Source organism: Acinonyx jubatus, chromosome C2 (genome assembly GCF_027475565.1).
Source record: "Acinonyx jubatus isolate Ajub_Pintada_27869175 chromosome C2, VMU_Ajub_asm_v1.0, whole genome shotgun sequence".
NCBI lineage: Eukaryota > Metazoa > Chordata > Mammalia > Carnivora > Felidae > Acinonyx > Acinonyx jubatus.
This window is the reverse complement of record NC_069384.1, coordinates 94,160,336-94,186,108: the sequence shown is the minus strand read 5'-3', so window position 1 is coordinate 94,186,108 and position 25,773 is coordinate 94,160,336. Positions and strand designations below refer to the sequence as shown.

At 43.0% G+C, this 25,773-nt stretch overlaps 1 protein-coding gene across 1 annotated transcript; it reads left to right on the top strand.

Annotated features, from left to right (window-relative positions):
• The first annotated feature begins 5,037 nt into the window (after window positions 1–5,037).
• CLDN11 (claudin 11) lies at window positions 5,038–20,314 on the top strand. The gene is made up of 3 exons (XM_027061459.2): window positions 5,038–5,455; window positions 9,279–9,443; window positions 19,026–20,314. Exons 1-3 carry the CDS (start codon window positions 5,230–5,232, stop codon window positions 19,256–19,258), a joined length of 624 nt encoding a protein of 207 aa, XP_026917260.1. The 5' UTR covers window positions 5,038–5,229; the 3' UTR covers window positions 19,259–20,314.
• Window positions 20,315–25,773: the final 5,459 nt, after the last annotated feature.

Below are 25,773 nucleotides of genomic sequence, written 5' to 3'. Positions count from 1 at the left end.
TCTTCCTCACTCACAGTCTCTCTCTCTCTCAAAAATGAATAGACATTTAAAAAAATTAAAAAAAAAAAAGAGAGAGAGAGCCCCCAGAAAACTCCCTTATCCTTTCTATCATGTCAGGACACAGCAAAAAGACTACTGTCTATCAACCTAGAGGAGGATTCTCAGCAGACACAGAATCTGCTAGTCAGTTCCTTGACCTTACACTTCTAACCCCAGAATTGTAGAAGTAAGTTTCTGTTCTCTATAAACTACCTGGTCTATGGCATTCTCTTTTGGAAGTCCAGATAGACTGAGACAGCATCTTAGTGAAACTTGGAGGCTTGCAAATGCAGTCTCTTTTTGGGGCGGGGGGGAACATTTCAATTCAACTCCATTCAACAGATAGGTACAGAGTGCCTTTAAGTCTTTCAGACACTGTGCCACACTCAGATTTCAGTGATCAATAAAATAGACAAAACCCCCAAACTCACAGGGCATTTCACATTTGCTTACACTACGAGTTTATATTACACTGTGAGTTTATACTACAATATTTCTTTTTTTTTTTTAATGTTTATTTATTTTTGAAAGAGAGAGGGTCAGAGTGTGTGTTGGGGGTGGGGTGCAGAGAGAGAGGGAGACACAGAATATGAAGCAGGCTCCAGGCTCCAGGCTTTCAGCATAGAGTCTGACATGGGGTTTGAACCCACGAGCCATGAGATCATGACCTGAGCTGAAGTTGGACGCTTAGCCAACCGAGCCACCCAGGTGCCCCTATACTACAATATTTCTTAATTTTTTTTAACGTTTATTCACTTTTGAGAGACAGAGACAGAGCGTAAACAGGGGTGGGGCAGAGAGAGAGGGAGACCCAGAATCCAACGCAGGCTCCAGGCTCTGAGCTGTCAGGACAGAGCCAGATGCAGGGCTCAAACTCACGAACTGTGAGATCATGACCTGAGCTGAAGTCAGATGCTTAATGGACTGAGCCCTCCAAGCGCCATATACTACAATGTTTCTAAAAATGTATGTGTATTTGGAATTTTGTATTACCAAATATTAAAATCCACAAGAGGAATTTATCCTTTAAAAGAAGCCTTATTAAAAGTATTTTAATTATTTTTTTAAGTAAGCTCTATGCAGGGCTTGAACTCACTACCCCAAGAACAAGAGTCTCTTGCTCTACTGACTGAGCCTGCCAGGAACCCCAAAAGTATTTTAATTTTTAAATGAATGATCTCACCCAAGTAGTATCATATATGTCCTATGCTTTCACATTTTCTAAAGAAATGCATGTTTCTTAATATATGAGGAAAGCCTTTTTTTTTTTTTAAGATTTTGTTTTTAAGTAATCTCTACATCCAGCGTGGGGCTTAAGTTTACAACCCTGAGATCGAGAGTCACCTGCTCTACTGACTGAGCCAGTCAGGCGCCCCTGGGAGGAAAGCTTTCTACAGAGAAGTGTACATTCCATTTGGGGCTAATGATCACACATGTAGAATGTGGGAAGTTGCTGTTAATCATGTTTCTCTGCAAATCATAGGCCCCTTGACACAGAAAATGTTTTCACCAGCTATGCAATGATAAAAGACAACCATTAGTAGTCGCTGTAAGCCCACTCCTTTGGCCCAAGTTTTGCTTTCTGTGTGGGCTTTTGCTGCTTGTAAGCAAACACACTTTTCAGTGCCTAGTGCATTAGTGCTCTAACTGAATCACAGGCTATGTGACTATGTTTCAGTGTGAATGGTAGAACAGTTAACCACGCCGACTCCTTTGTTCAGTACATATCTGGGGTTAAGGTCATCAACTGCCTTTCTAATGCTCTCCATTATACATTTTTGAACAAGATTAAGGAAGGAAAGACCTTCTTACATTTTTTGTAATGGAAAGGATATTGGACTTAGGGTTGGAAGAGCTGGGATCAGATTTCAGCTTTACCTTACTAGTTCTGTTACACAGAAATGTGAAGAGATGGCAAGGCACAGTTTTCTGAGAGAAAATTAACTGGAAAGACATTGTCTGGGAGGACTGGGAGCCCACCGTTGACTGGGGTGACTGGACCCTGAGAAACTGACTTTCACTGCTGAAATGGTACCCGGGACTGTGGTAGACCTGGAACGTCAGTTTATTAAGTCATGCCATGTGGGAAGTCATTTTCTAATCACAAGGAAGCCTTGGGGAGTAGAGTCACCACAGGAATGTGGATGATTTTAGGGTAGGTCCCTCAGCTAAAATAGCTTCCGGGACTTCCCCAGTATACAGGGAACCTTACCAAAGGGACAGTGTTCTTGGTGTTGGGTCACTATACCATCTCCCATGGCTAGTAGAGGATTCTCATGGCCTCTTGGCTTCCAGTTCCTTGTGCTTCCATGGCTGCCCAACTTCCTTTCCGAGGGACATGCTCTGTTATGGCTAATTAATTCAAACAGGTTACAGTTTGCAGCTCTTCCTCCAGTGGCCTTGTGTACATCTGTGTTGTGATTGTTTCAATATTCATCTTAGGATTTCTCTTCTGTATAACCTAATTATTTTATCTTTAGTTTCTATCAAAAGCAGCTCATATTTTCAATTAATCCATTTTGCCTATGGATAATGCTAACAGTAGCTAACATTATGAGCATCCATTTGTAATATATATGTGTGTATGTATATGTAAATAAAGCACATATATAAATATTCAACTTTGCATACGTTATCTCACTTAACCCGAACAATAACCCTATGGGGCATCGACAGTTCTCACTTTATAGATCAAGAACCTGAGAGTTACATAGGTTAAGGGACAGCCCAAGTGATAAAGTTGGAATATAACCTCAGGAGGTTCCATTCCAAGAACTTAACAACCTGACAACCTTTTACCATTTAGTGTCTGAGTTCTAAAATCTGGCTTTACAAATACCTCTGTGTGCGTCACCTGTGGGTGACCTGAGCATTGTTGAATTCTGATTGGTTGAATTTTTATTGTTGGAATGTCAAATGCTAATGGAGTCATAAGAATGCAGATTTCATAATTGCTTTTTCAATGAATTGATGTTGGGTTTTATAGTTTTTAATATATACATATGTGTATCTATCTATATCTATCTATCTATCTATCTATCTATCTATCTATCTATCTATCTATGTTTTAAGTTTTAGTTTAAGTAGGCTCCCTACCCAATGTGGGTCTTGAACTTACAATCCTGAGATCAAGGGTCACATGCTCTACTGACTGAGCCAGCCAGGCAACCTGGATTTTATAGTCTATACTGTACTTAAAACAAAAGCTCTTTTGTAAAAAAAAAAAAAAAAAAAAAAAGGTTATGAAGCAAACCTCTGAAAACATCCAGGTCAATAGATCCTAGTGATGAAATGTCACATGGCTCCTTCAAAAAAGGGACATATTCCTACAGCAGTTTCTACAAACCAAACCTGTATGAATGCAGAGAGAATGTAAGGGTAAAAAGCAAGAGTTCTGAATCGTTATTCAGGTTTACTGAGCGCTTTGTACCAGACATTGTTTTAAGGTCTATATGTATATTAACTCATGTAACAATCAAGAAACTTACGAAGTAGGCACTATTTTCATCCCCATCTTACAAATAAGAAAACTGAGGCCCAGAGAGATGAAGCAACTTGGTCCCAAGCTAGTTAGTGGTGGAGCCAGGATTTGAAGTCAGCCCCGGATGCGTTGTTCACCACCACCGAGCTCTCCCCAGTGATTGTTGTGGGCTCTTGTCCTTGACACTCTGTCATCTATTTGTGGAACCTTTTCTGTTTGTGCACTTGGATTCTTTGGGGTTTCCTCAAGCCTAGTCTTCCCTAGGAGATCTGGTGATTTGCCCTGACACCCAGAATAGATATGGGAAGGCTTAGTAGCTGTGATTCATGATCCGTATCTTAGATTTAGACTATTGAGTAGGAAGTTTTGTGTTTGCTGAAATCCTCCTCATCTTTAAATCTCATGGTTGTTGATAGAGGGATATAATAAGATAAGCGAAAGGTATCAAAGGGAATTGAAATTGTTTAATGTAAATATAGTCCAAGGACGTCTACTTGATAAAAAAGTGCATATAATGGGTCTCATTTGAATGCAAAGAGAGAAGGCAGCTTAATGATGATGATGGTAGTAAGCACTTGTAGAGCACTCACTTTAGGCTACCTAGAGTTCTCACTGGAGTACAGATACTAACTTAGCCTCAGCCAGAGCAGTCAGCCTAGCTTTCAATGTGTCAAAACACGGAGTTTGAGCCCTTCAAGAATTTTTAGAAAGTGATTATCAGGAGAGGTTCCCAGGAAGGGTTAAGGGGCCCACGGACTCTCTTCCCACCTGGCTGTGTGACATTGGGCAATTGAACCTCTCGTGCTATTTCTTCATACGTATTATGCGTAAACAATGGTTCCTATCACAAAGGGTTGTTATGAGAATTAAATAATACATAAATATAAACACGTGCATATAGTACATGACAGTACAGTTGGATAAATGCGAGTTGCTATTGCTGTTGTCACCATTAATATGGCCATGTCCACCTCTGATGATTTTCAAGCACAAGAAAGGATCATTTTCTTTCCACTAGTAACTGTGGTATGCCGGGTGCTTCTCCTCTGTTCCTCAGGGCAATTCTCAGCTCCTCCGTTGTTACCCTCATGGGCTGTGGAGGAACTGTCCCAGCTCTCAGCTGGGAAGAAAGAGCGGGTGGGGAGAATGAGGAGGGAGGGAGCGAAGCGGAGACCCAGAGACAGAGGTGACAGAGGGGCAGCAAGAAGAGAAATAATTTGCAGAGAAACAGAACTGGAGCCTGACGCGGGCCCTCTCATCGCTCTCCACTTCTTGGACCTGCAACGGATTATTTTACTTTCTAACCTGGACCCGCGACGCCGCGCTGGGCGCAGAGGCCACATCGCCCCCTCTCTGACCCTGCTCCCCCTCCCCACCCCCCAACTCCGGGCCCCGCCCCGCGATTGGCTGGCTCCACCCGGGCCGTCGCCGATTGGCGCTTGCCAGCCGGGTCTACGGGGTTTAAAGAGGGGGGCGGGGGCGTACTGCCCAGCCGCGCCACTGTCCCCGCCGCCGTGCGCCCGTTGCGCCGTCGGAGCTGGGCTCGCGGCCTCTCTTTGCCTGCCGCCGCTTCCAGCGTCGCACGTCCGCCCGTCGCCGGTCAGCGGCTCTCGAGGGCGCGCGCGAGAGGACCGCGGCAGGTGCCGTCCAGTCCCAGTCGCAGGCACAGCTGGTGAGGGGCGAGGCCCGCAGACGCCAAGGTGGCCACCATGGTGGCCACGTGCCTGCAGGTAGTGGGCTTCGTCACGAGCTTCGTGGGTTGGATCGGCATCATCGTCACCACGTCCACCAACGACTGGGTGGTGACCTGCGGCTACACCATCCCCACCTGCCGCAAGCTGGACGAACTGGGCTCCAAGGGGCTGTGGGCAGACTGCGTCATGGCCACGGGGCTGTACCACTGCAAACCCCTGGTGGACATCCTCATCCTGCCGGGTAAGGACCCCACCTCTCGAGCGGCTGCTCCTACCCCTTATCTTCGGGGCAGACCCGGGATGGGCGCATTAGATGGCGTTCACAGAAACGTTTCAAGGCCTTGAAGACCTTAGCGCACATTTTGATACCTTCAGTCCCACCTTGTAGAGAGATTAGGCAGTCCTGAATTTAGCCTCTCTCAGCCTCAGTTTTCTTATCCGGAATTTGGGATGATAGTGGTAGCCACTGGCCGAGTCACCCTGAGAAGTTAATAAACTGAGACGCAGACACCTAGTTGGAACTCTGTCCATGTTAACGACTGATGGTCACCCACCTGCCTCAGGCTCCCACCGTCAGTGGTTCAGAAGTACTGTACTTCCCTCCACACCCCCCCCCCCCCCCCCCCCCAGGGGCCTCTTCCCTCTGGCGTTAGACTCCACCCGCAGAGGCCAGGAGGAGAGAAACCCTAGCATTCCAGCGATCCCAACAGGAGTAGGCCGAGTTACCCGGTCTTTCGTCTTTGTGAGACTGGCCACAAGTCCCGGACCTCCTAGCTCTGCCAGGTCGGTTCCCGTAGGTCCGGGGGTCCTGTGTTACTCCCCCCACCCCTTGCCCCCGCAGTGGGGGCGTCGGTCCAAGGGCCTGCGGGGATTCCCCTCCCTGCCTCTGCACCTCTCATGTCCACTAGGGAAGAGCTGTCGTCCCCAGGCCCCCTCCCCCCTCACCTGTTAAGAAGGCGCGCCACCACCGGTCGCTCGCTCCCCTCCAGCTGCGGGAGACAAGGGAAGAATTATCTAGCCTCCCAACTCCTTCGACGCCAGCCCGGGTCGGGGTTGGAGGGGGTGGTGGGCATTGAAAAATTCTGGGCAACAGTTTCTTTTTTTTTTTCTTTTTTTTTTTTCCAATATATGAAGTTTATTGTCAGATTGGTTTCCATACAACACCCAGTGCTCATCCCAAAAGGTGGGCAACAGTTTCAATTCAGATGTAAACCTCGAGCCAGTGGGTTGTTGGGTGATTGGTGAGGTCGTGGGCTCCCCTTAAGGATTGCCTTCTGTCCCCGCTAGTCTTTGAGGATGGTGCCCATTTAAAGGCCTATCCTTAACCAGCGGGGCAACTTGGTCTCAAGACCAGTTTGGGAGCCTTTGGCTTTGTGCCATCTCCTGGGTGAGCCTTTAGCTCCCTAGAGACTCTGCTCCCCCTTTAAACCTACCCCAAAGTGCCTCCTATTTCCCAGTTCTTGTGGTTGGAATCAATCCCCCCTTCCTCCTTGCTGCCCTGGTATTTGACTCTTGTTTCCATCAGGGCACATTTTGACATTTTTGTTCATTGCGAATCAAGTTTTCCTACACATTTTAAATTCTTCAAAGATAAAGATGGCTTCCTACTCTCTTTCCATCCTCTCCTGCATCAGGAAATCCGGGGAACAGGGCTGGTGCACACAATGTACTTTCTTCTTTTCCATTTTGAACTTTCAGAATGACAGAGATGGGGGGAACCCAGATCTTCACTTACCTTCACTTAATGGTGGCCTTGGTAGACCTGGGTCAGACTCTGGGATCCAGTGCTCATAACCTGGGTAATTTAGGACAATTCACTAATGTCTGTGAATCCCAAATGTCTTCCTTTAAAAAGTAAAATCAAACCAACCACCTATCTCACAGAGTTGTTTTGGGGATTAGATACGAGAAATGTAAACCTCCTTTGATGTAGAGTAGGCTTCATAAATTGTAGCTATAATTTTTTTTCAAAAAGCTGGGCATGGTATTTGTAGCAATCTGATTGAAGCATAAAATCACTCTTTCCTTCCTTCCCCTGAAATTAAGTTTACTGAGCACTCAGAGCCAAGTGGTTTATTTTCGGAGAACAGACCATGTTCCATCCTACAGATGGAGTACATTTTAGGGAGGGCCTTCCTGCTGTCCCCCTCCCTCACACCTGGGTGGGGACAGGAACAGATCTCAGTGTCCATCTTTTGTTTTTTTAGACATGGCCTTGGCATCTAGCACATGGATAGCCTGCACTATGAATTTCAGAACCTCAGTTGCTAGTTGACCGTCTCCGTTGCGTTCACCCTGCTCTCCTATAAGCTTCAGGGGCATAGGACTTCCGTCAGAGATCCTGTTTCAGAATCCTGTGGCTCCTCTTTGGGGGGGTCTTCAAGTCAATAAAGTCAATAGTTGAGTGTTTACCCTTAATTTTGAAGAAGCTGAGGTGGGTAATGACTGGAAGAGTACCCTTGTGGAGTCTGAATTCTGATAAAATAGCTAGGTCTTGCTAAGAGACAGTGTTGCAGTTGCGTCTTGGTATGAGAGTCGGGTGGAGTGTGTGGAGGCAGAGATCAGGGTTCATTTTTGGCTTTGCCTTTAACTCTACCCACCCCCCCACCCCCAGCCACTAGCTTAATTTCCTCTGAGTGAAAAAGGAAAAGTAATAAGTACAACCCCCTCCTTTATTTTTGGAGAAGGGAGAGTGTTTTAATGAGAAACAATACATTGAAGTCTGCCATATTCTGCTAGTATCTTGTCAGATTTATTTTACATAAATTTGCACATATTGTAATCTGTTTCTTAATGAAATTGTTACCTGGCATTTTATTTGACAGCATAATGTTCAGTCGGGTTTGCTCCACTCTTATTCAACTTCTTTTTTTTTTTTTAAATTTTTAATGTTTATTTTTATTTGGAGAGAGAGCGAGAGGGAGGGAGAGAGAGAACATGAGTGGGGGAGGGGTAGAGAGAGAGGGAGACACGGAATCCAAAGCAGGCTCCAGGCACTGAGCTGTCAGCATAGAGCCCGATGGGGGGCTCGAACTCTTGAACTGCAAGATCATGACCTGAGCTGAAGTCGGACGCTTAACCAACTGAGCTACCCAGGCTCCCCTATCATTCAACTTCTTATTCCTTAATTCATAATTGTATGTTTACATCATCTGCTGGGGGCACTGTGTTAACTCCATGAAGACCAAAGCAGGAGTGTGCCCTCTAGAAATCTTTGGGGCCAGAGAGATGCCTTTAGAGCGGATACCAGACCATTGTGGAAGCAAGCCCAGGAGACTGTGGGTGAGGCAGGAGATGGAGTCTGACCATCAGTCAATAGGGGTCAGGATTCGTGAGCACAGCAGTCTCTGGGGAGATGTCAAGAGAGGAAGCCTGAGTCTTAGTTTAGTTAGGGCCACATGCTATATACAACGTGAATTAAAAGCACATGGTTAGGACAAAATCGCCAAGTATACCTAGTATAAAATGATTGCACTGACACAGAGTAATAACACTGGTAATAATAGCTAATCTTTTTGGAATACTTAGTATGCGCTAGGCACTGTTGTAAGCACTGTATGAATTAACTAATTTCATCTTGGTTGAATTCTTTTAGAGAGATATAGGGACTGTTATTATATTTTTACTTTATAGATGTGGAGAGTGTCAAGACATAACAGTTCAGTAACTTGCCCAAGGTCACACAGGTAGAGTGTATCAGCAGCAGGCTGGAGTCAACATAGACCCTCACAGAAGGCATCTTGGAAGATTTGAGTTTTAATCTGAATTTTTCATACGGTGATGCAACAGTGTAGTTGGACTCTTGGCCTCTTCATCCTGAAGGCTTAGACCAGTGGTCTAGCCTAGAGCTCTCCATCCAGTATCTCCAGCCTCCAACCTCCCTTTCGTGTCATGGAGTCACTTTAAAAACTGAACATGTGAAGTGATCTTAGATAAAATTTACCATATTCTAAGTCCTGGAATGGGACGAGAGGAAGGCAGATGGTGCTGAATTCCCTTGAGCCAGGGTTCAGGGGTCAGGGAGACCCACGGTCTAACCCCTCTGTGTGCTCTCTTGTGTCCAGGCTATGTGCAGGCTTGCCGAGCCCTGATGATCGCAGCTTCAGTCCTGGGTCTGCCGGCCATTCTCCTGCTGCTGACGGTTCTCCCCTGCATCCGAATGGGCCATGAGCCTGGTGTGGCCAAGTACAGGCGAGCCCAGCTGGCTGGCGTTATGCTCATTCTGCTAGGTAAGACAGCTTTCTATATAGCACCCCAACTCCAAGTGAGTCTGATGAATCTCGGATCCTGCTGCTGCTTCATTGAGTTCAAGAGCATGTAAAAGGAAGCCAAGTGAATCCACCCAGGAAAAGATCCCCACAATGTGTATCCCTTTATGTTTCCTGCGTCGTTTACGCAGACGGATGAGTAATGTCTGTGGGGGTCACTAGGCATGAAAATAAATTTAAAAACAAAAGGTAAAAAGGATTTTGAGGGTATACTTAAGAGAGAGACCAAGCGACAGAGGAGTAACACAGTGGAATCTTTTCTTTGGGAATACCTTTGCCCGGATCCCATAGCAGGTCAACTGAGTCAGAATTACTTGGCATCAGACCAAGCAAAGATATTTTTGGAAAGCTTCCAGGTGATTCTTTTTTTAAAACATTTTTTTTAACGTTTATTTATTTTTGAGACAGAGAGAGACAGAGCATGAATGGGGGAGGGCCAGAGAGAGAGGGAGACACAGAATCTGAAACAGGCTCCAGGCTCTGAGCTGTCAGCACAGAGCCTGACGAGGGGCTCGAACTCATGGACCGCGAGATCATGACCTGAGCCGAAGTCGGACGCGTATCTGACTGAGTCACCCAGGCGCCCCAGGTGATTCTTACTTGTAGCCACGATCGAAAACTTCAGTTAACCTATAAGGAAAGAGTAGAGAAAGGAGGGCAAGGGAAAAGCAAGTTGTTGAGGGTGGTAGATCACTAGTGATGATTCAGTCTTTTATACAGTAAAGATTCACTGGGCATCTGCGGAGTGCCAGGCATCACAGTTGGCATTGGGGACCCTGGGGAAGAAGGTAGTCTCTGCTTGGAGTGCACTTGGATATTTTCATGGAGTGTGGCATGTGCTCATCTAAAGAAGGTACACAGATTGTGCACACATATAGGAGGGAGCCTAAGCAAGACTGGAGGAGTTTCCCAGAGCAGAGGATCCCAGTGATGAGAGTTGAAGAGAAGGTAGTGAGATCCTAGATTGCAGGGGGTGGAGGATGGGGAGGGGGGACAGCCCAGGCCAAGGAAATGGCACGTGCCCATTCAGTTTTCCTTGTTGTGCTTGCCCACAGAGGGCTTGATTTAACAACCTAGGGAGGATCCTTCTAGCTCTTCTCTCTTGAGTGACTTCGTTTCTCTCTACTTTTTTCTTGAGTGCTAATTCCATCAGCACATTCTAAATCCTAATAGAAGACATGAATTTTAAGAACAGCAGCTCTTGTTGCAGAGAGCACTGATACATCGGTGAGCAGCAACTGGTCTGCATATGGGTTATACACGAAGTCAGGTATTCCTGGGACAAGGAATTCCCATCCCCAAACTGGTATCAGACCATGTGCTTAAAGGTAAGGGTCAGGGTTCTATGCGGGTCAATGCCACTTAGTAATGGTCACACACAGTGATATTGGTGAGGTAAGGGGACATGAGAGGTAGGGATGCCATTTCCCAAGATTGCAAAGGGATGGAGGTTTTCAGGGGCTTGTGAAGCCACAGAGAATTCAGAGGAGGGGCTTGTACACACGAGTGTGTGTGTGTGTGTGTGTGTGTGTGTGTGTGTGTGTGTGTGTAGGGGTGAGGGGTGGGTAACAGGAGCAAAAAGGCCAGAGGGCCACTGTCATTTCCAGAGAAGAATCTGGGCATGGGCATTTTGGGTCCAGCCACAAAGAATTTGTGATGGAGTGCCCCATGGAACACACAATCAGTATCATGTGACTCATCTAACTCACAAGGTCCTCTTTACAGTGCTTTTTGGAAGTCAGATCTTTACATTCGAATTCTCTTTCCAACAGTTAGATCAAAACTCTACAGGTAAATTGGTTTGCAGAATCCCGGTGGAAACCCTTGTCATTTTAGGCAGGCACCATGATTGCTTTCCGCATATTCTTACAGAAGTCCCACAGGGCTCTCTCTATCTCTGAGGGTGCCAGAGCCAAAAGGTGGACCTATTGTATTAGGTGTTCATTTTTAGAAATTCTGGCCTTCCATCTGAGAGTCACTGAGTATCCACTAAGATATTTTTGGCTGTGAAATTCCCCAGGGCTTTCAGATAATGCAGGAATGTGGAATTTTCAAGAAGGAGGTACTGAAAACAAACAAACATAAACAAACAAACAAAACCCAGCCTTGTTGGAAAATAAAGGTATAAAAGCAAGTACATACAGACAAACTGGTATTTAAATAAACTCTAAAACCAACTGAATCGTCCAGCTGGATAGCAAGGGTTATTAAAAAACCAAAGGCAACCAGTTGTTTGAAACTTCCTAGCTGAATTAAAGCTTTTCTTTACGTTTTTCAAGTGGGTTGGTTGGTGTGTGTGGACAGAATCACAGAGAGGAGCGTGAGGTGGGGTGGGGAGTGGTGTGGGTCCCTCAGTCCCTGACTCCTGTCTGAGTGAAAAGATGGAGGGGCATTGAGTGTCTGGCCCTCTCAGAGCAGCTGTACCTTTCCAGCCACTCGCTATTAGTTTGGGGTGAGGACACCTCCCTGTGCCCTCTTGTAGCGTTTAATTTCCAGTGTTACCTGCCGCCTCTTTCATGGCTCCTGCCGGATTTATTTCTCAGTGCGTGGCAATTTGCCTTCAGGTTGGATGTTGTTTTGACAGAACAAGCTAGCTCTGGAAATGTAATGCTCATTGTCTCAGCTGTGGCACCGGCTGGTCTCCTCTGGGTCTTCTTTGGAGCCCGGTGCCTCGGTTCCCCTGTTGGCAGTGGGTGGGAGGAGCTAGAGTGAGTGAAGGCTCCCTTTGTGTTGCTCTGGATTGGCTTCTGACGCTCTGCTCTCCCCGGAGAAGCCAGTGCTGGGCTCCTGCTGGATCCTAGAGGTCACCAGTGGTGTTCCCGCTGAGGTGTGGTCACTGACCAAAGGGGACTAGGCAGCACTGGGGTTTTGGGGCCTGGGAACTGGAAACAATACCAAAGCTAATCTTGGTATGGAAACTGTAAGGACTATTAATTAAAATCAGTTCTTCCTGACCCTGAAAATTTTTATTTTTCCAAAAGCTTAAAAAAATTATATGTCTGTTGTACAATAGCTTTATCTTCTCAACTGTCTTAAGTTTGTGAGGATTCAGCCGTGCTTTGGGGGAAGGCATGGGAGCCAGATGTAGCAGGCTCCTTAGATCTAGGGTGGATCCAGGCGGACATAGTCTGTAGTTTTCTTTTCTTTTTTCTTTTTAATGTTTATTTATTTTTGAGAGGGAGAGAGAGAGAGAGAGAGGCAGAGCATGAGTGGGGAAAGAGCAGAGAGAGACAGAGACAGAATCTGAAGCAGGCTCCAGGCTCCGAGCTGTCAGCACAGAGCCTGATGTGGGGCTAGGGCTCATGAACCATGAGATCATGACCTGAGCTGAAGTTGGTAGCTTAACCGACTGAGCCACCCAGGTGACCCTAGTCTGCAGCTTTTCAAGAGCCCCTGCCAAGGCAGGAAGTGCCTATGCCCTGAGCTGCTTTATCTCATCACTGGGAGCCAGACCAATGGTACTGAATCTCCAATCTACCACTTTCCAGCTGTGTGAACTGGGGCAGTTACTTAATGTCTCTGAGCCTTTCTATGAAATGAGACCATAATGCTTTCATCTGAGATTGGTAAGAATAGTGAAAGGAGGTATGCAAGTTATTTAGCCTGGCGTCTGGCACATAATAAGTGCTCAACAAATGGTTGTTATTATAATTGCTGTTGTTGGTTAGAGGAAATAGAGACCTAAACCAGAGGGAAGTGGGTATTTTGTTGATGTCTCATTTCTGTGGGGTAATCTTCACACATGGCACTGGTCAAGAGAGACAGTGAGCTGTTCCTGGAAACACTAGGTTGGTTGCATCCTGGTCTAATGGAAACATTTCCATTGTTTACTTTGTAGAAACTGGAGTGTAGGGATCAATAAATAGTTGGAGTTTTTTTGCTTATTCCATTATAGGAAGCCATGTTAAGCTACCCAACTGAAAATGCTCAAGCTTAGTTCTGATTTGGTCTCATTCTCACCTCATTGTAACTTAGAAAGTCCTTGATTTGAGTGTTTCTTGGGGAGATGAGGTAGGGAATGGACAGAAAGAAAGTGTATAGTCCTCCCTAAGTGGGACCCTCTCAACTTCTCTCCTTTTTAAAAATATGGCCCCAAGAATCCTATTTGTATTGGAAAAAAGTTGTTTTAACTTGAAACTTACAGGTTAATAATGGAATTGCTGTAAAATAAAAGGCATGTGCAAATGTGGGACAGGTTGAATTTGTCCGGCACACAGAATCAGATGTCCTAGGAAAGGTCTCCCTTGGGTGTGTAGTAAACAGTGATGCTCTTAATCTCGGGATCTTAAGCAAGTAGATGGAAAAAGTCTTCGTCTAAAGTCATTAGCTTTCTACAAACAAGTCCGTAATGTCAGTCAAATTTTATGTGGGTAGTGGGAAGGCTGCGGTATCTTTAGTACGGTTGTGGCTTAAAATGAACTTACTGGTAAAATTGGAGGAGTTAACTGGTTTATGAGGTCTCTCCTATCTCTAAATTCTGTGATTAAAAAAATATTAAATAACCATGAGACTGGCTTTTAAAAAAGGTTATGGGAAAAAAAAGATAATGATGTGTGAAATAGAAAAATAAAGGAAAAAATGTTGAAAGCAGGCCAGGAAAAATAATATAGTCAAACATTCCTTTGACTTGATTGTTTTAAATATTAAATCTTCATAAAAGCCATTGTATAAGAGGAGTATGTCTTTTGGCAACTATGTTTTCTTATGTCAAAATTTAGAGAATGACAAATGATAAAAATAAAAAGTAAAATTTTTCTAGATTCAAATTATAAGGAAACAACAAATAAATATGACTCCAGCCAATAGCTCATTAGAAATCTCATTACTAGTTGCCTTAAGTTAACTGGCACAAAGCTAAAGTTTGTTGCTATTTAGATCATATGTTATAATAGCATCAATTGTAAAAGGCAGCATTCTTTGCATTGTAAAACGTTTAAAAGGAGAAAGTTTAAGAAATAGTTTTTATTGTGGAAAATTTCATACATACACAGAAGTAGAAAAAATAGTATAATGAACCCCCATGAGCCCAAACTCATTCTCAGTCACAGCCAATCTGCTTCATCCATGTACTTCTTTTCTTCTAGTCCCCAGAATTTTTTTTTTTGAAGCAAATCTCAGATATAATGTCAAGGAAGAATTTTTCCAGTATTACTTATATCATTCAGAGTAATTTATGTGATTTTAATGGAAATATTGCTTGGTGCTAGAAATAATGCTCTTAAAAGTACTATCGGTTTTTAGTTCTGAAAGTGACAAAGCCTGAAAACAGAGATGTTCATTGGAGGAAGGAAGAAATGAATCTGGTGCCCTTCTGCCCACCTTGACTGCCCCCTTGTCAGTCTTTCCCTCTGTCTCTAAATTGTTACCTTCAAAGTCAAACACACATGTACTAATATTATTTAATTTCACATTTATTTAACTCCGTATATTACTGTGTGTCATTTAATCCCTAAAGAAATTAAAAGCTGTGTTTCCATTTCATTGCTCTAAAATTGCTTTTCCAACTATTTTCTGTGTTTGGCTCTATCAAGATCATTGTTAACTTTTAATAAGGCTGTATTCTGTCAACTAAAGAACACATTGTATTACATTATTTGAAACTTACCAAAAGAGGCAAACAATTTATTCTATAAAGAGCAGGAGTTCTACTGGTGAGAGGACCAAGTCTGGATGAATCTATAATCTACACAGTGAAGCTTTCTTCTCCCCTGCTCTCCTTCTCCTCCACTTCCTCCTCCTCCTCCTTTTTTTTTTTTAATTTTTATTTTAGCTAAGTACGTCCCCAATTTTTACTTTCTGCTCCCTCCCAAATGACTTATTCCTGCCCCCTTTGTACAGTTAACTATTGCATCTTTTGAAGGTAGAAGAGGAGAAACAGATTGAAAAATCTGAGTGTTAAAATTCTTCTATTAGAGACTTACTTTAAAAATACATTCTGATGACATGAAAAGAAAAGCAATGAAAATTCTCTTTATCTTTCTTCACTTTTCTTTACCTTATGGGAAACTGTGACTTTTTTAGAAAAGCATTTTCTTTTCTCCAAATAATTGGGAGAGCCATTATAAACTCTGTGTGTGTGTGTGTGTGTGTGTGTCTGTGTGTCTGTGTGTGTGTGCACACGTGCACACAAACAGAAATAAATCCAGCAGGCCTTCTGTGTCATTAAGACAGCCCCAAATTATTGCCAGTTTTATTAATATTTTACATCTTTTGGTTAAGTAATGATTTGACTTGCATTTTAACTTTACTGCTGAAAACATTCCCCTTTCCCTTCAAACGATGTTGAAATTGAGTAAATTCTCCTTTTTAGTTTCTAAACATTCTTCATTCTGAGTTCAGTTGAAGGTCACTGTTTGTATTGAACCTCTCATTTCCCTTCGTGTTGTGTGGCGGCCTGTCATCTTTCAGTGGTTTTGATGTGGTTCGTCTCTGAGAGCCACAGGAATCCGACCCAGAGTTCATTTATCTGCTAGGAAATAAAGACCCCGCTAGCACTGGTCTGCCTTGTTTTGCATGGATTATAAAAGGAGGAAATTTTTAATGAGGTAAATCATGAGTTTGTAACTTTAAGTGTGTTAAAGTCACATTAAGGTTTTATGATTTTGGAAGTCAGTTTTGATGTGTTTGAAGTGGAAAGTAGACTTGAAATGAGATCACCTCTCATCCACTCACCCACCCATTCAGTCCTTATAGGCTCATTATTTAAATGTTTAGACATGTTCCTGATTTTTCCTTTTTCTAGTGAATTACACTGGAATAAAATCTAACAAAATCCCTAAAGCAATCAAAATCAAGACTGATGGTTATTTTTGGAATATTGAGCCTGATTTCTTTCCCCGTGGGGAAATGTGGGGAATACTTGTGAGTGTGTGTGTGTGTGTGTGTTTTATGTATAAATATGAATTGAAAAATATTATACCTAATTTGAACCATAAGCTGTTTTCAAACCAGTAGTTTGGCAATCAAATATTTTTTTTCCTATGGAATTCATCTTTTCACTCTCCACCTTCTCCCTCTAATCAAGCTTGGGTGTTTGGAAGCACTTGCTAGGGTGCTGTTTTGCTCAAGCAGAGAGTGCCCCCTTTGGGGGTCTAGGGGTGTGTAGCTAGGTTATGTGTTGACACGAAGAACCAAGGGCAGTTCTCTCTGGCTGAAATGCTCTAGAAGAGTTTCTGTTTCTTGTCCTGACAGAGAAGAAGACTTCTCTCTTTCTCTGTGCCTTGCTGAGGACAGTAGCCAAGCTGTTCTCCGTGAGTGCCACACTTGGAATGTGCGGCTGGAGGAGGAGAGAAAAAGACTCCCCCACCCCCACCCCCACCAGGTGTTTGAGGTCCTGAGCTGGAAAGGGAAGCTACAATTAACACCGGTCTTCTTCTTTTTTAATTTAATTTAATTTAATTTAATTTAATTTAATTTAATTTAATAAGTTTATCTATTTATTTTGAAAGAGAGCATGAGTGGGGGAGGAGAGGAGAGCGTGGGAGACAGAGAATCCCAAGCAGGTCAATGCTGTCAACACAGAGCCCAATGCGAAGCTCCATCTCACAAGCTGTGAGATCATGACCTGAGCCAAAATCAAGAGTTGGATGCTCAACCAACTGAGCCACCCAGGAGTCCCAGCACTGGTCATTTTGAGAACATTTTATTCACAGAAGGAAAATACATAATCTCATGGTGTCTCATACAAACATTACAGAAGCTGGCATGATTGATTTTACTCTTTCAAGAAAAAAATGAAGACATTAATATATAGACAGATAATAGCTTCTTAGATGATCTATAACAACTCCTTAAATATGTGAATAGTACACAATTAATGGAGTGAATTTAGGCTGTTAGAAAGTCAATTTGAGCAATCAAAGCCCCCAAATTAACTTTCTTCCTTCTGACTTCCACTTGGGATCTATGTATTTTTATGATAGGAATCACATCTATTTATGTGTATCTATACCCAGCTTGGGGGAGTGAGGTTATGTTACAAGTTACACAAATGCAGTGAGCTAGTTTAAGAGATCTTTCAAAATGGGTAAGGCTTCAATCTTTAGTTCAGTTTAGAACTAATGTACGAGGCTGTTAGAATTGAGTGCTTATGTGTACAGAGAAATTATATTTCTTCTATTTGGGCCTAGAGGTAAGTCAGAAAGTCACTCAGTGTGAGTAGAAATAAAAAATGCTTGCTGAGTTGAAAGTAACAAGGATACTGCAGGCAGCAAACATTGCAGTGCCCTGCCTTGAATTTATTGAAAACTTTATGGCTTATGATTGGAAACCTCATTGTTACTGTTTTCTTGATCTGCCGACTTTAATGTATCCTCCCAATTTAAAGCTTCAACTAAAATTTCTGTCCTGCTTGTAGTTGTGAGAAATCAGATGATACCAAAGGAGGTTATGGAGTTACTTTGTCTAGAGTTGTGCTGTTCAACACATGAGCCACCAGCCACATATGACTATTTAACTTTTAATTAATTAAAATTCAAAACTCTGTTTTTTGATCTCACTGGCCTCATGAAAAACGTTTAAAAGCCCATGTAGCTAGTGAGTGCCATATTTGGCAGTGCTGGTGTAGAGGTTTAAATTTATTTTTTTTTTAAACTTTCTTATGGGCTCCTGCCTGCCTAGTTTAGCTGCTTTGCTTAGGAGGAGAAGAACTAAATGATATAGAAGCTATTTCTTAGTTTATTCTTTCAAATCTACACCAAGTCTGAAAGGCTGGTTGGTGGAAGACCATAAAATTCTACCATTGCGACCCATCACAAATTCCAACACCATAAAATCCTCGGATGGGTAAATTCTTTTACCTTGAGTGCTGTTTATGGTATGTTGAGATTTTGTGATTGCGAACAGCATCACACAAACTCAAACTCTTAGCTGATACTCCACTGGTGTCTAACAACATTCATCACAGCAAGAGAATTCACATGGCTTCTTCAGGTCTTTGTAATGTGAATTGACCAAATTGAAAAAGTAGAGTGGATAAATGGAATGGGCACCACTGTGTTTCTCATTTCGGAATACCTCAGGCGATGCAGTCATTCAGCTAGTAGACACTGAGCACATACTATGGGCCTCATAGTGGGTTAAATACTGACTTTACAAACATAAGTAGGACATGGCCACTGCCGTCAAGGAACCCAGAGCTTGGAATGGGAAATAGACATGTAAAGAGATAATTATAATACAATTAGGTAAGCATAATAAAAGAATCATAAGTATAGATATACGAAGTAAAGATACATAAGTAAATACAAGTACATATTTTTCGGCCTCAATGATTTATTTCTGGGCTTTTACACTGGAGTTCTTTCATCTCTGCTACCAGTTGAAAAAATAAGCATCTAGCAGTTTGACACAGCTTTCGATCAGTTGATTCTATAGATGCAAACTTGTAGGTTCAGGTTGCCACGGGAGCAGAGCTGTGCGTATCAAGCTTTCTGGAGTTAGTTGGAGGCCAGAGGAGTGTGCATGTGGAGTGAAGGGAAGCCTGTCTGCTGCTCGGGGTGTGTGATGGGTGTGCCCAGTCATAGCCCTCTCATGTCTCCCCAGCTCTCTGTGCCATGGTTGCCACCATCTGGTTTCCTGTGTGCGCCCACCGCGAGACCACCATCGTGAGCTTTGGCTACTCCCTGTATGCAGGCTGGATCGGTGCTGTCCTGTGCCTCGTGGGTGGCTGTGTCATCGTCTGCTGCGCTGGAGATGCCCAGGCGTTTGGTGAAAACCGTTTCTACTACTCTTCGGGCTCCAGCTCCCCAACCCATGCCAAGAGTGCCCACGTATAAGAGGGCTGCTAGCCTGCCCACGGAGGTGCTGCAGATACTGGGGCCATGGCCCTCGGTTTGCTTGCCACAGGCGGGGGAAGCCCACTCCGCTGCCAGGCTCCAACGCCAAAGGTCCAGAAAAGCATCCTGTCTGGCATTTTTTAGTCTTAACACCCTGCTCCCCATTTATTGCCTTAAAAGAAATCTTTAGCTCAGAAAATGCCCACACACTTTTCTCATGGTTTTGCCCATTATTAGCTCTTTTCTTGGGCATTAACTTTATTGTTCACCAGGATATATACATATATGTATGTGTATATGTACATGTATATGTATTTTCCTCTCTCTCTTTAAATTTTAAATATCTTGCAAACATTGCTGAGTTGGGTGTGGGGAGAGAAATAAAAGACACTTTTCAAACCGTTACAGATGACAATGGGAGCTTCATAAAGATGCCTCTCTGTTCGCTCCCTCCTCTTCAGCTCCAAGGTCATTTAGTTATAAGCGATAGAAAAAAATAGAACTGGGGACATGGGGTGGGGAGGGAGGGGACTGTGGAACTTTCCTCTATGGGAAACTTTCCCTTTTGTAAGTCGAGGGCAAGGGGTGGGGATATTTTTTAGTTTGTGATTTTACATTTATCTGTACATACTTTTTCAAGATTGATCATTTTTATAACCATGGTTTTCCTGAAATTCTCAATTCATCAGTATGAAGGAAATGAACCGAATAGACTTTAATTATATGACAAATAACAGTACAAGTGACTATAACTGTGACTGACATTCCACAAAACATTTTTGGTTTCCAGGTTTGTACGATGTAGTTTTTAATCCTACACTTGCATGTGCTTCAAATTAACACATTTTTAAAGCTTTTCCCCCATTCTCTATTTTCATTTTGTTAGCCATCTTGAAGTGATATTGTTTAACATAAATTGTGCTGTTGAATTTGGCTTTACGGGTGTAAACACTGATAGTGTATCAGTATCTGAGACCCCAAACTCTCCAAACATTGATGGTGCATTTTGTTCTTTAAGTGAAATCTGTGCAATAAAATAACAGACTGTCTGCAAAAGTGGCCTTTAATATTCTCTTATTTTCAAAGAATTTTCAAAAATGTCATTAATCTCTACTAATAATTTATAGGAACCTGGTCAGTGACCCAAGAACAAGTTATTCTGCCCGGCCCCGAATAATTAAGATGTTCTGTATTATTTACTGTATCATGGTGGTCGTGTGTGGTCATAAAAATGCAACCTAGGTGCTCTGTTATATTTCTTTAGTGGAATGATGTTATAGCATCTTTAAGTCATATATAAATGGTCAACAATTAGAAACCAAGTTCCAAGCATTACACAGTTAAACTCTTTATCTACTTTGAACACTGAGTGAAGAAATTGGCTAGGTATAAAAGGAAGTATAAACCACACACAGTATAGGGTATTTTGGTAATAGTATCTAAAATGCATTTTTTTTTCAAAATTGTTTTGAAAATTTGGAAATTTTGGACAAAGACAGATGCATTGAGTTGATTTTTATTTGTTTTTTATTCCAGAAACTGTGTCAGGTTATGAATCTGTTATAAAACACACAGATTACAATCTATTTTGGCAGTATTTTTCCAAAAATACTAATTTCATTAGCTGATAATATAATAGACAGACATTTCCTCTTTGGAAATATCCATTTGGGCTAGTCATTTTGGTAGATATCTGTGTATGTTAGGAGATTATAACTATTTCTAAATTACTTGTGCAGAAGAGACAGTCTTCCTGTTGACCAAAATATTTGCTTAATTATGATGCAGCTTTTGTAAGGACGTAAGTCGTGTAATTGTGTTGGAGGACTCTCTTTAACTAATAAAACTTGTCAGGTGTAATGACTGTAAGCACTAACAGAGCAAAAGGCATCCAGGGGGTGGGGACAAGACAAGTAAGACCCCCACATACCCTCTCCTTAGCACTGCTGGCTTGAATTCAAGGTGTTTCAACTGATAAATCTATGCTCTTAAAGACTGATCTCCTCACTCAGCCACCTCCTTCGTTGACATTGCTGCTTGCTTTCTCACATGAGGGGTCATGCTACATGAGCCCACTTTTCCCTGCAGTGGGAGAACAGACACCCTAAATCTCTCCTAGCTGATCGTTGCCTGTCTAGTTAGGAAATCCCACTTAGAAATTTTATTTATTTATTATTATTTTTTAAGTGTTTATTTTTGAGAGAGAGTGGGAGACAGAGCATGATCAGGGGAGGGGCAGAGAGAGAGGGAGACACAGAATCTGAAGCAGGTTCCAGGCTCTGAGCTGTCAGCACAGGGCCTGGCATGGGGCTCAAACACCTAAACCTTGAGATCATGACCTGAGCCGAAATGGGACGCTTAACCGACTGAGCCACTCAGGTGCCCAGGAAACCCCATTTTGTATGTCATAATTACAGGGTTGGGTTTTATTATCAGTGCTAGGGAGGGAGAGGAGGGTAACTGTTCCTCCAGAACAGTAGTGTCCAATAGAAATACAATATAGCCACATATGTGATTTAAAATTTTCTAAAAGTCACATTAAAAAGCTGAAAATAGGGGTGCCTGGGTGGCGCAGTCGGTTAAGCGTCCGACTTCAGCCAGGTCACGATCTCGCGGTCCGTGAGTTCGAGCCCCGCGTCAGGCTCTGGGCTGATGGCTCGGAGCCTGGAGCCTGTTTCCGATTCTGTGTCTCCCTCTCTCTCTGCCCCTCCCCCGTTCATGCTCTGTCTCTCTCTGTCCCAAAAATAAATAAAAAACGTTGAAAAAAAAAAAAAGCTGAAAATAAACAAGTGAAATTAATTTTATTCTATTTAATCTGACATATCTAAAATATTATCATTTCAATATGTAATCAATTAATGGGATATTTTATGCCCTTTTGTATTGTTTTTGGGTTCCAAGGTATATTTTACACTTATAACATGTCTCTGTTTGTACTAATCACACCTTTTTAAAAACACTTTTTTGTATTTATTCATTTTTGAGAGACAGTGACAGACTCTGAGTGGGGGAGGGGCAGAGAGAGAGGGAGACACAGAATCTGAAGCAGGCTCCAGGCTCCGAGCTGTCAGCACAGAGCCCAATGCGGGGCTCAAACTCAAGAGCCTCTAGATCATGACCTGAGCCGAAGTTGAACCCTCAACCGACTGAGTCACTCAGGCGCCCCTCTACTAGTCACACCTTAAGTGCTCAATGGCCACATGGATTATTGGCTATTGGATTGGACAGCACAGCTGTACAACTACGTGTTCTGCTTCCGTAATCATCCAGTGGAATTCAGACTTGATGATTTTGTCTCATTAGAGCCCCATTGGAACCTGGCAATACAGTGACAGCAATTGTTAGCCAGGGGAAAACAATGACCCCCCCCGCCCCAATCACAGGTAAAATAGCAGACCCAAAGTGCTCTACCTGAACAACTGGGAAAAGGGAATTCATGCTCTTGGGACCTGTTTGTGTCAGGAACTTCAGACTTTTAATCCTCCCCACAGTCCCCGGTGTATAGAGAGGAAAATGAGAGAGTTTAGGTTATTTGTCAAGGTCAGATAGCCACTATACAGGATAAAAATGGGGTTTAAGTCCATCTAATTTTAAAGCCCTTGTACTCTCATATATGAATCACTGCTAGGAAGTCAGGAAAAATGCAGATTCGTTCTCCTCACCCCCAGAGGCCATTCAGTAGTTCCAGGCTCGTACCCAGGAATCTGCATTTTCATTGCGCACCCCGGTGATTTTGATGAGATGGTCCCCATGCCACACTTTGAGGAACAGTGAAGGGAGGGGCCTCTTTCTCATGTCTTCTGTGTGCAGCTAACCACGTCCCATCCCTCTCTGAGGGCGAGATGACTTTGAGACGTAACATCCAGCTTTCCCTCCTTTGGCCTTTTCGAAAGAGACCCCACGCAGGGGATCTTTGGTTTGAAATGAACCAATTGTGTTCATGCTTTCCACGAATTTGACAGCAACCAAATTAGAGAAAGAATGTTTCAAGGAAATCTCTGAATCTGGGGATGCTAGTTAGAACAACAGCAACAAAGAGGAGAAGATTATGTAGCTAAAGAATACAAGATACATATTTGTGCTGAAGTGGTGGTTTGGAATAACAATAGAACAAGGTTTGGTTGTGTCTTGCCCTGTGTGTGTGTGGTTTTTTTAAATTTCAAATCTGCCTGTCAGTGTTTCTCTATACAATGTACACAATGTGAACTACAACATCTTAAATGTTTGGCAGGACATTCATGCTCATGACATCACATGCTGGGAGGACAGGGAGGCCACTGTAGGGCTGGCCCTAGGGAGAGGCAGCATCAGTGCTGCCATTGAGATGTCCCCACAAAAGAGTGTGTGACGGCCAGATGTGCAGCTTAATGGAGACTGAACCAGAATTGTGGGTGGAACATTGGCACATGCTGCTTAATGGCTTGAATAGCAGCTCTTGAGGAATCTATATTTCTCTACCTCACGCGGAGTCTCAGAGCTCAGGCTTTGTGGCCCTGTGGCCGGGGGAGGGGACGGAGATGGAGGGACTTGTCACTGTTCCATGCCCCATTGTTGAAATGAAAAATGTGGAAATGTTAAGCCATTTCTAGAGGATTTTGGATTTTGGAAGTAAGAATTGCTTACACTGTACATCAGAATGACCTTCCAAATAGTAAAGGGCACCCAGTTGTCACAGCCTGGGGCTTTCTTTATTTAAAACTGTTATTTCTAGGGGCACTTGGGTGGCTTAGTTGGTTAAATGTCTGACTCTTGATCTCAGCTCAGGTTTTGAACTCAGGGTCTTGATTTCAGGGTTGTGAGTTCAAGTCCTGTGTTTGGGCTCCATACTGGGTGAGAAGCCTATTTAAAACAACAACAAGGACAACAACAACAACAGTTACTTCTCCTATGTTGAGTAATATACAGCTTTGCTTTTCAAAGTATAATGTGCATACAGATCATGGAGTTGGGGGGAGCATTCTGCATTTCTAACAAGGTCTCAGGAGATGCTGATGCTGTTGGTATAGATTCACACTTGGAGTAATATGTACTCATTAAAGAAAATTTGAACACTGTAGAAAACTGAAATAAAATAAAAAAATTACCCATAATTTCATCGCTAGAGCAACTACTTTTGTAAAACAAAAACTTCTAATATACTATACATATAGTTTGTAATCTACGTAAAAAAACCTTAATGTGTAGAGCACATTTTCTTTTATCATTAGGTGTTTTTCTAAAACAAAAATTTTAATATTTCCATAATCTCCCATTGTTTGGATGTACCATAAGTTATGCAAGGAGCTCCCAAGATCTTGGTTACCTTACTTCCTTTCTAATTTCTTCTAAGTAATTTTGCCATGAACATCCTCACAAGTCTTGCCCCTACACATGATGATCCCTTTAATGTAAATTCCTAGAAAGGAGTTGCTGGATCACATATTCCAGACGGAGTTTTAAGAACAGTTTATTTTTTTGATAAGGGTGTGCTTAGCTTCCCCCAATAGGATAGGGTGTATCAATGTAGTATGCTGTTTTTCACATTTTTAAACTTTTTATTTTTTTATTGGGGAGAGAAGAGCAGAGGGAGAGAGAGAGAGAATTTTTAATCAGGCTCCATGCTCAGCACAGAGCCTGACTCGGGGCTTGATTCCATGACCCTGGGATCTTGACCTGAGCCAAAACCAAGAGTCATACACTGAACCAACTGAGCCACCCAGGTGTCCCTAATAGACTGTTTTTTTTTAAATTATTTGAAATCTTTAAAATTTCAGTTGTGTTGATAGGGAATTATATAAAAACAATACTTGTAATAAATAGTCAATGGAAAATTCCAGAAGTATTCACAATAGGAGAAAATGTGTGGAGAGGGGAGGTGGGGGTCTGGAGTTCAGCCTGCTCTACATTACAATTCTACTTCAGTTGACTCTGGTCTATAGGGGATCCAAACAGGAGCATTTATCTCCAGGAGACCTTGTGCTGGGAACACTCTGATCCCAATAGCCCTGGTTAGGAGTGGGAAGCTCTGCGAGCATTGCCAGCTGAATCATTCTTTATTTTATTTGCCCCTCCCCCCAATAATTTATTAAACTTGAGATAAAGACGAAGTATGGTAAAAACGAGTCACTTGCCCTTGCCTCAAACCTTCTAAATGTTAATCCTGTGCATATGGTGGAAAGAGAATTTACCTGGTTTCTCTTGCTGACTGCTTTTGTTTCTGTTTCAACAAAGGGTCAGAAAAAAATCACGCATAAAGGAGTGCTTCTAGAGGCATGAAAAGGCCTAGGACTATTGGGGATGAGGGCAGCCAGGGACCTTTGGGTGTTTCCCTTGGTCCTGCTTTGGTTCCCATGAGCAGAACAGAACCTTCTCAGCCTCCAGTCAGGAGACCTTACTCGTGCATTCCAGCCCACAGGCTGACCTGGGGGTACTGCTCTTCACTTGGATTCTAGGCTGTGGCAAACCTTTCCTCCTCCAGCTTAGCCTTCCCTGAGCCAGAACACAGTTCTATGTGCCTCTGTCGTAGACTGTCTAAG

Coding starts and splice junctions, on each gene's coding strand:
- CLDN11 (XM_027061459.2), top strand. CDS start 5,230: ATGGTGGCCACGTGCCTGCAGGTAGTGGGCTTCGTCACGAGCTTCGTG. Junction 5,456..9,278: donor GGACATCCTCATCCTGCCGG/GTAAGGACCCCA, acceptor TCTTGTGTCCAG/GCTATGTGCAGGCTTGCCGA. Junction 9,444..19,025: donor CGTTATGCTCATTCTGCTAG/GTAAGACAGCTT, acceptor ATGTCTCCCCAG/CTCTCTGTGCCATGGTTGCC.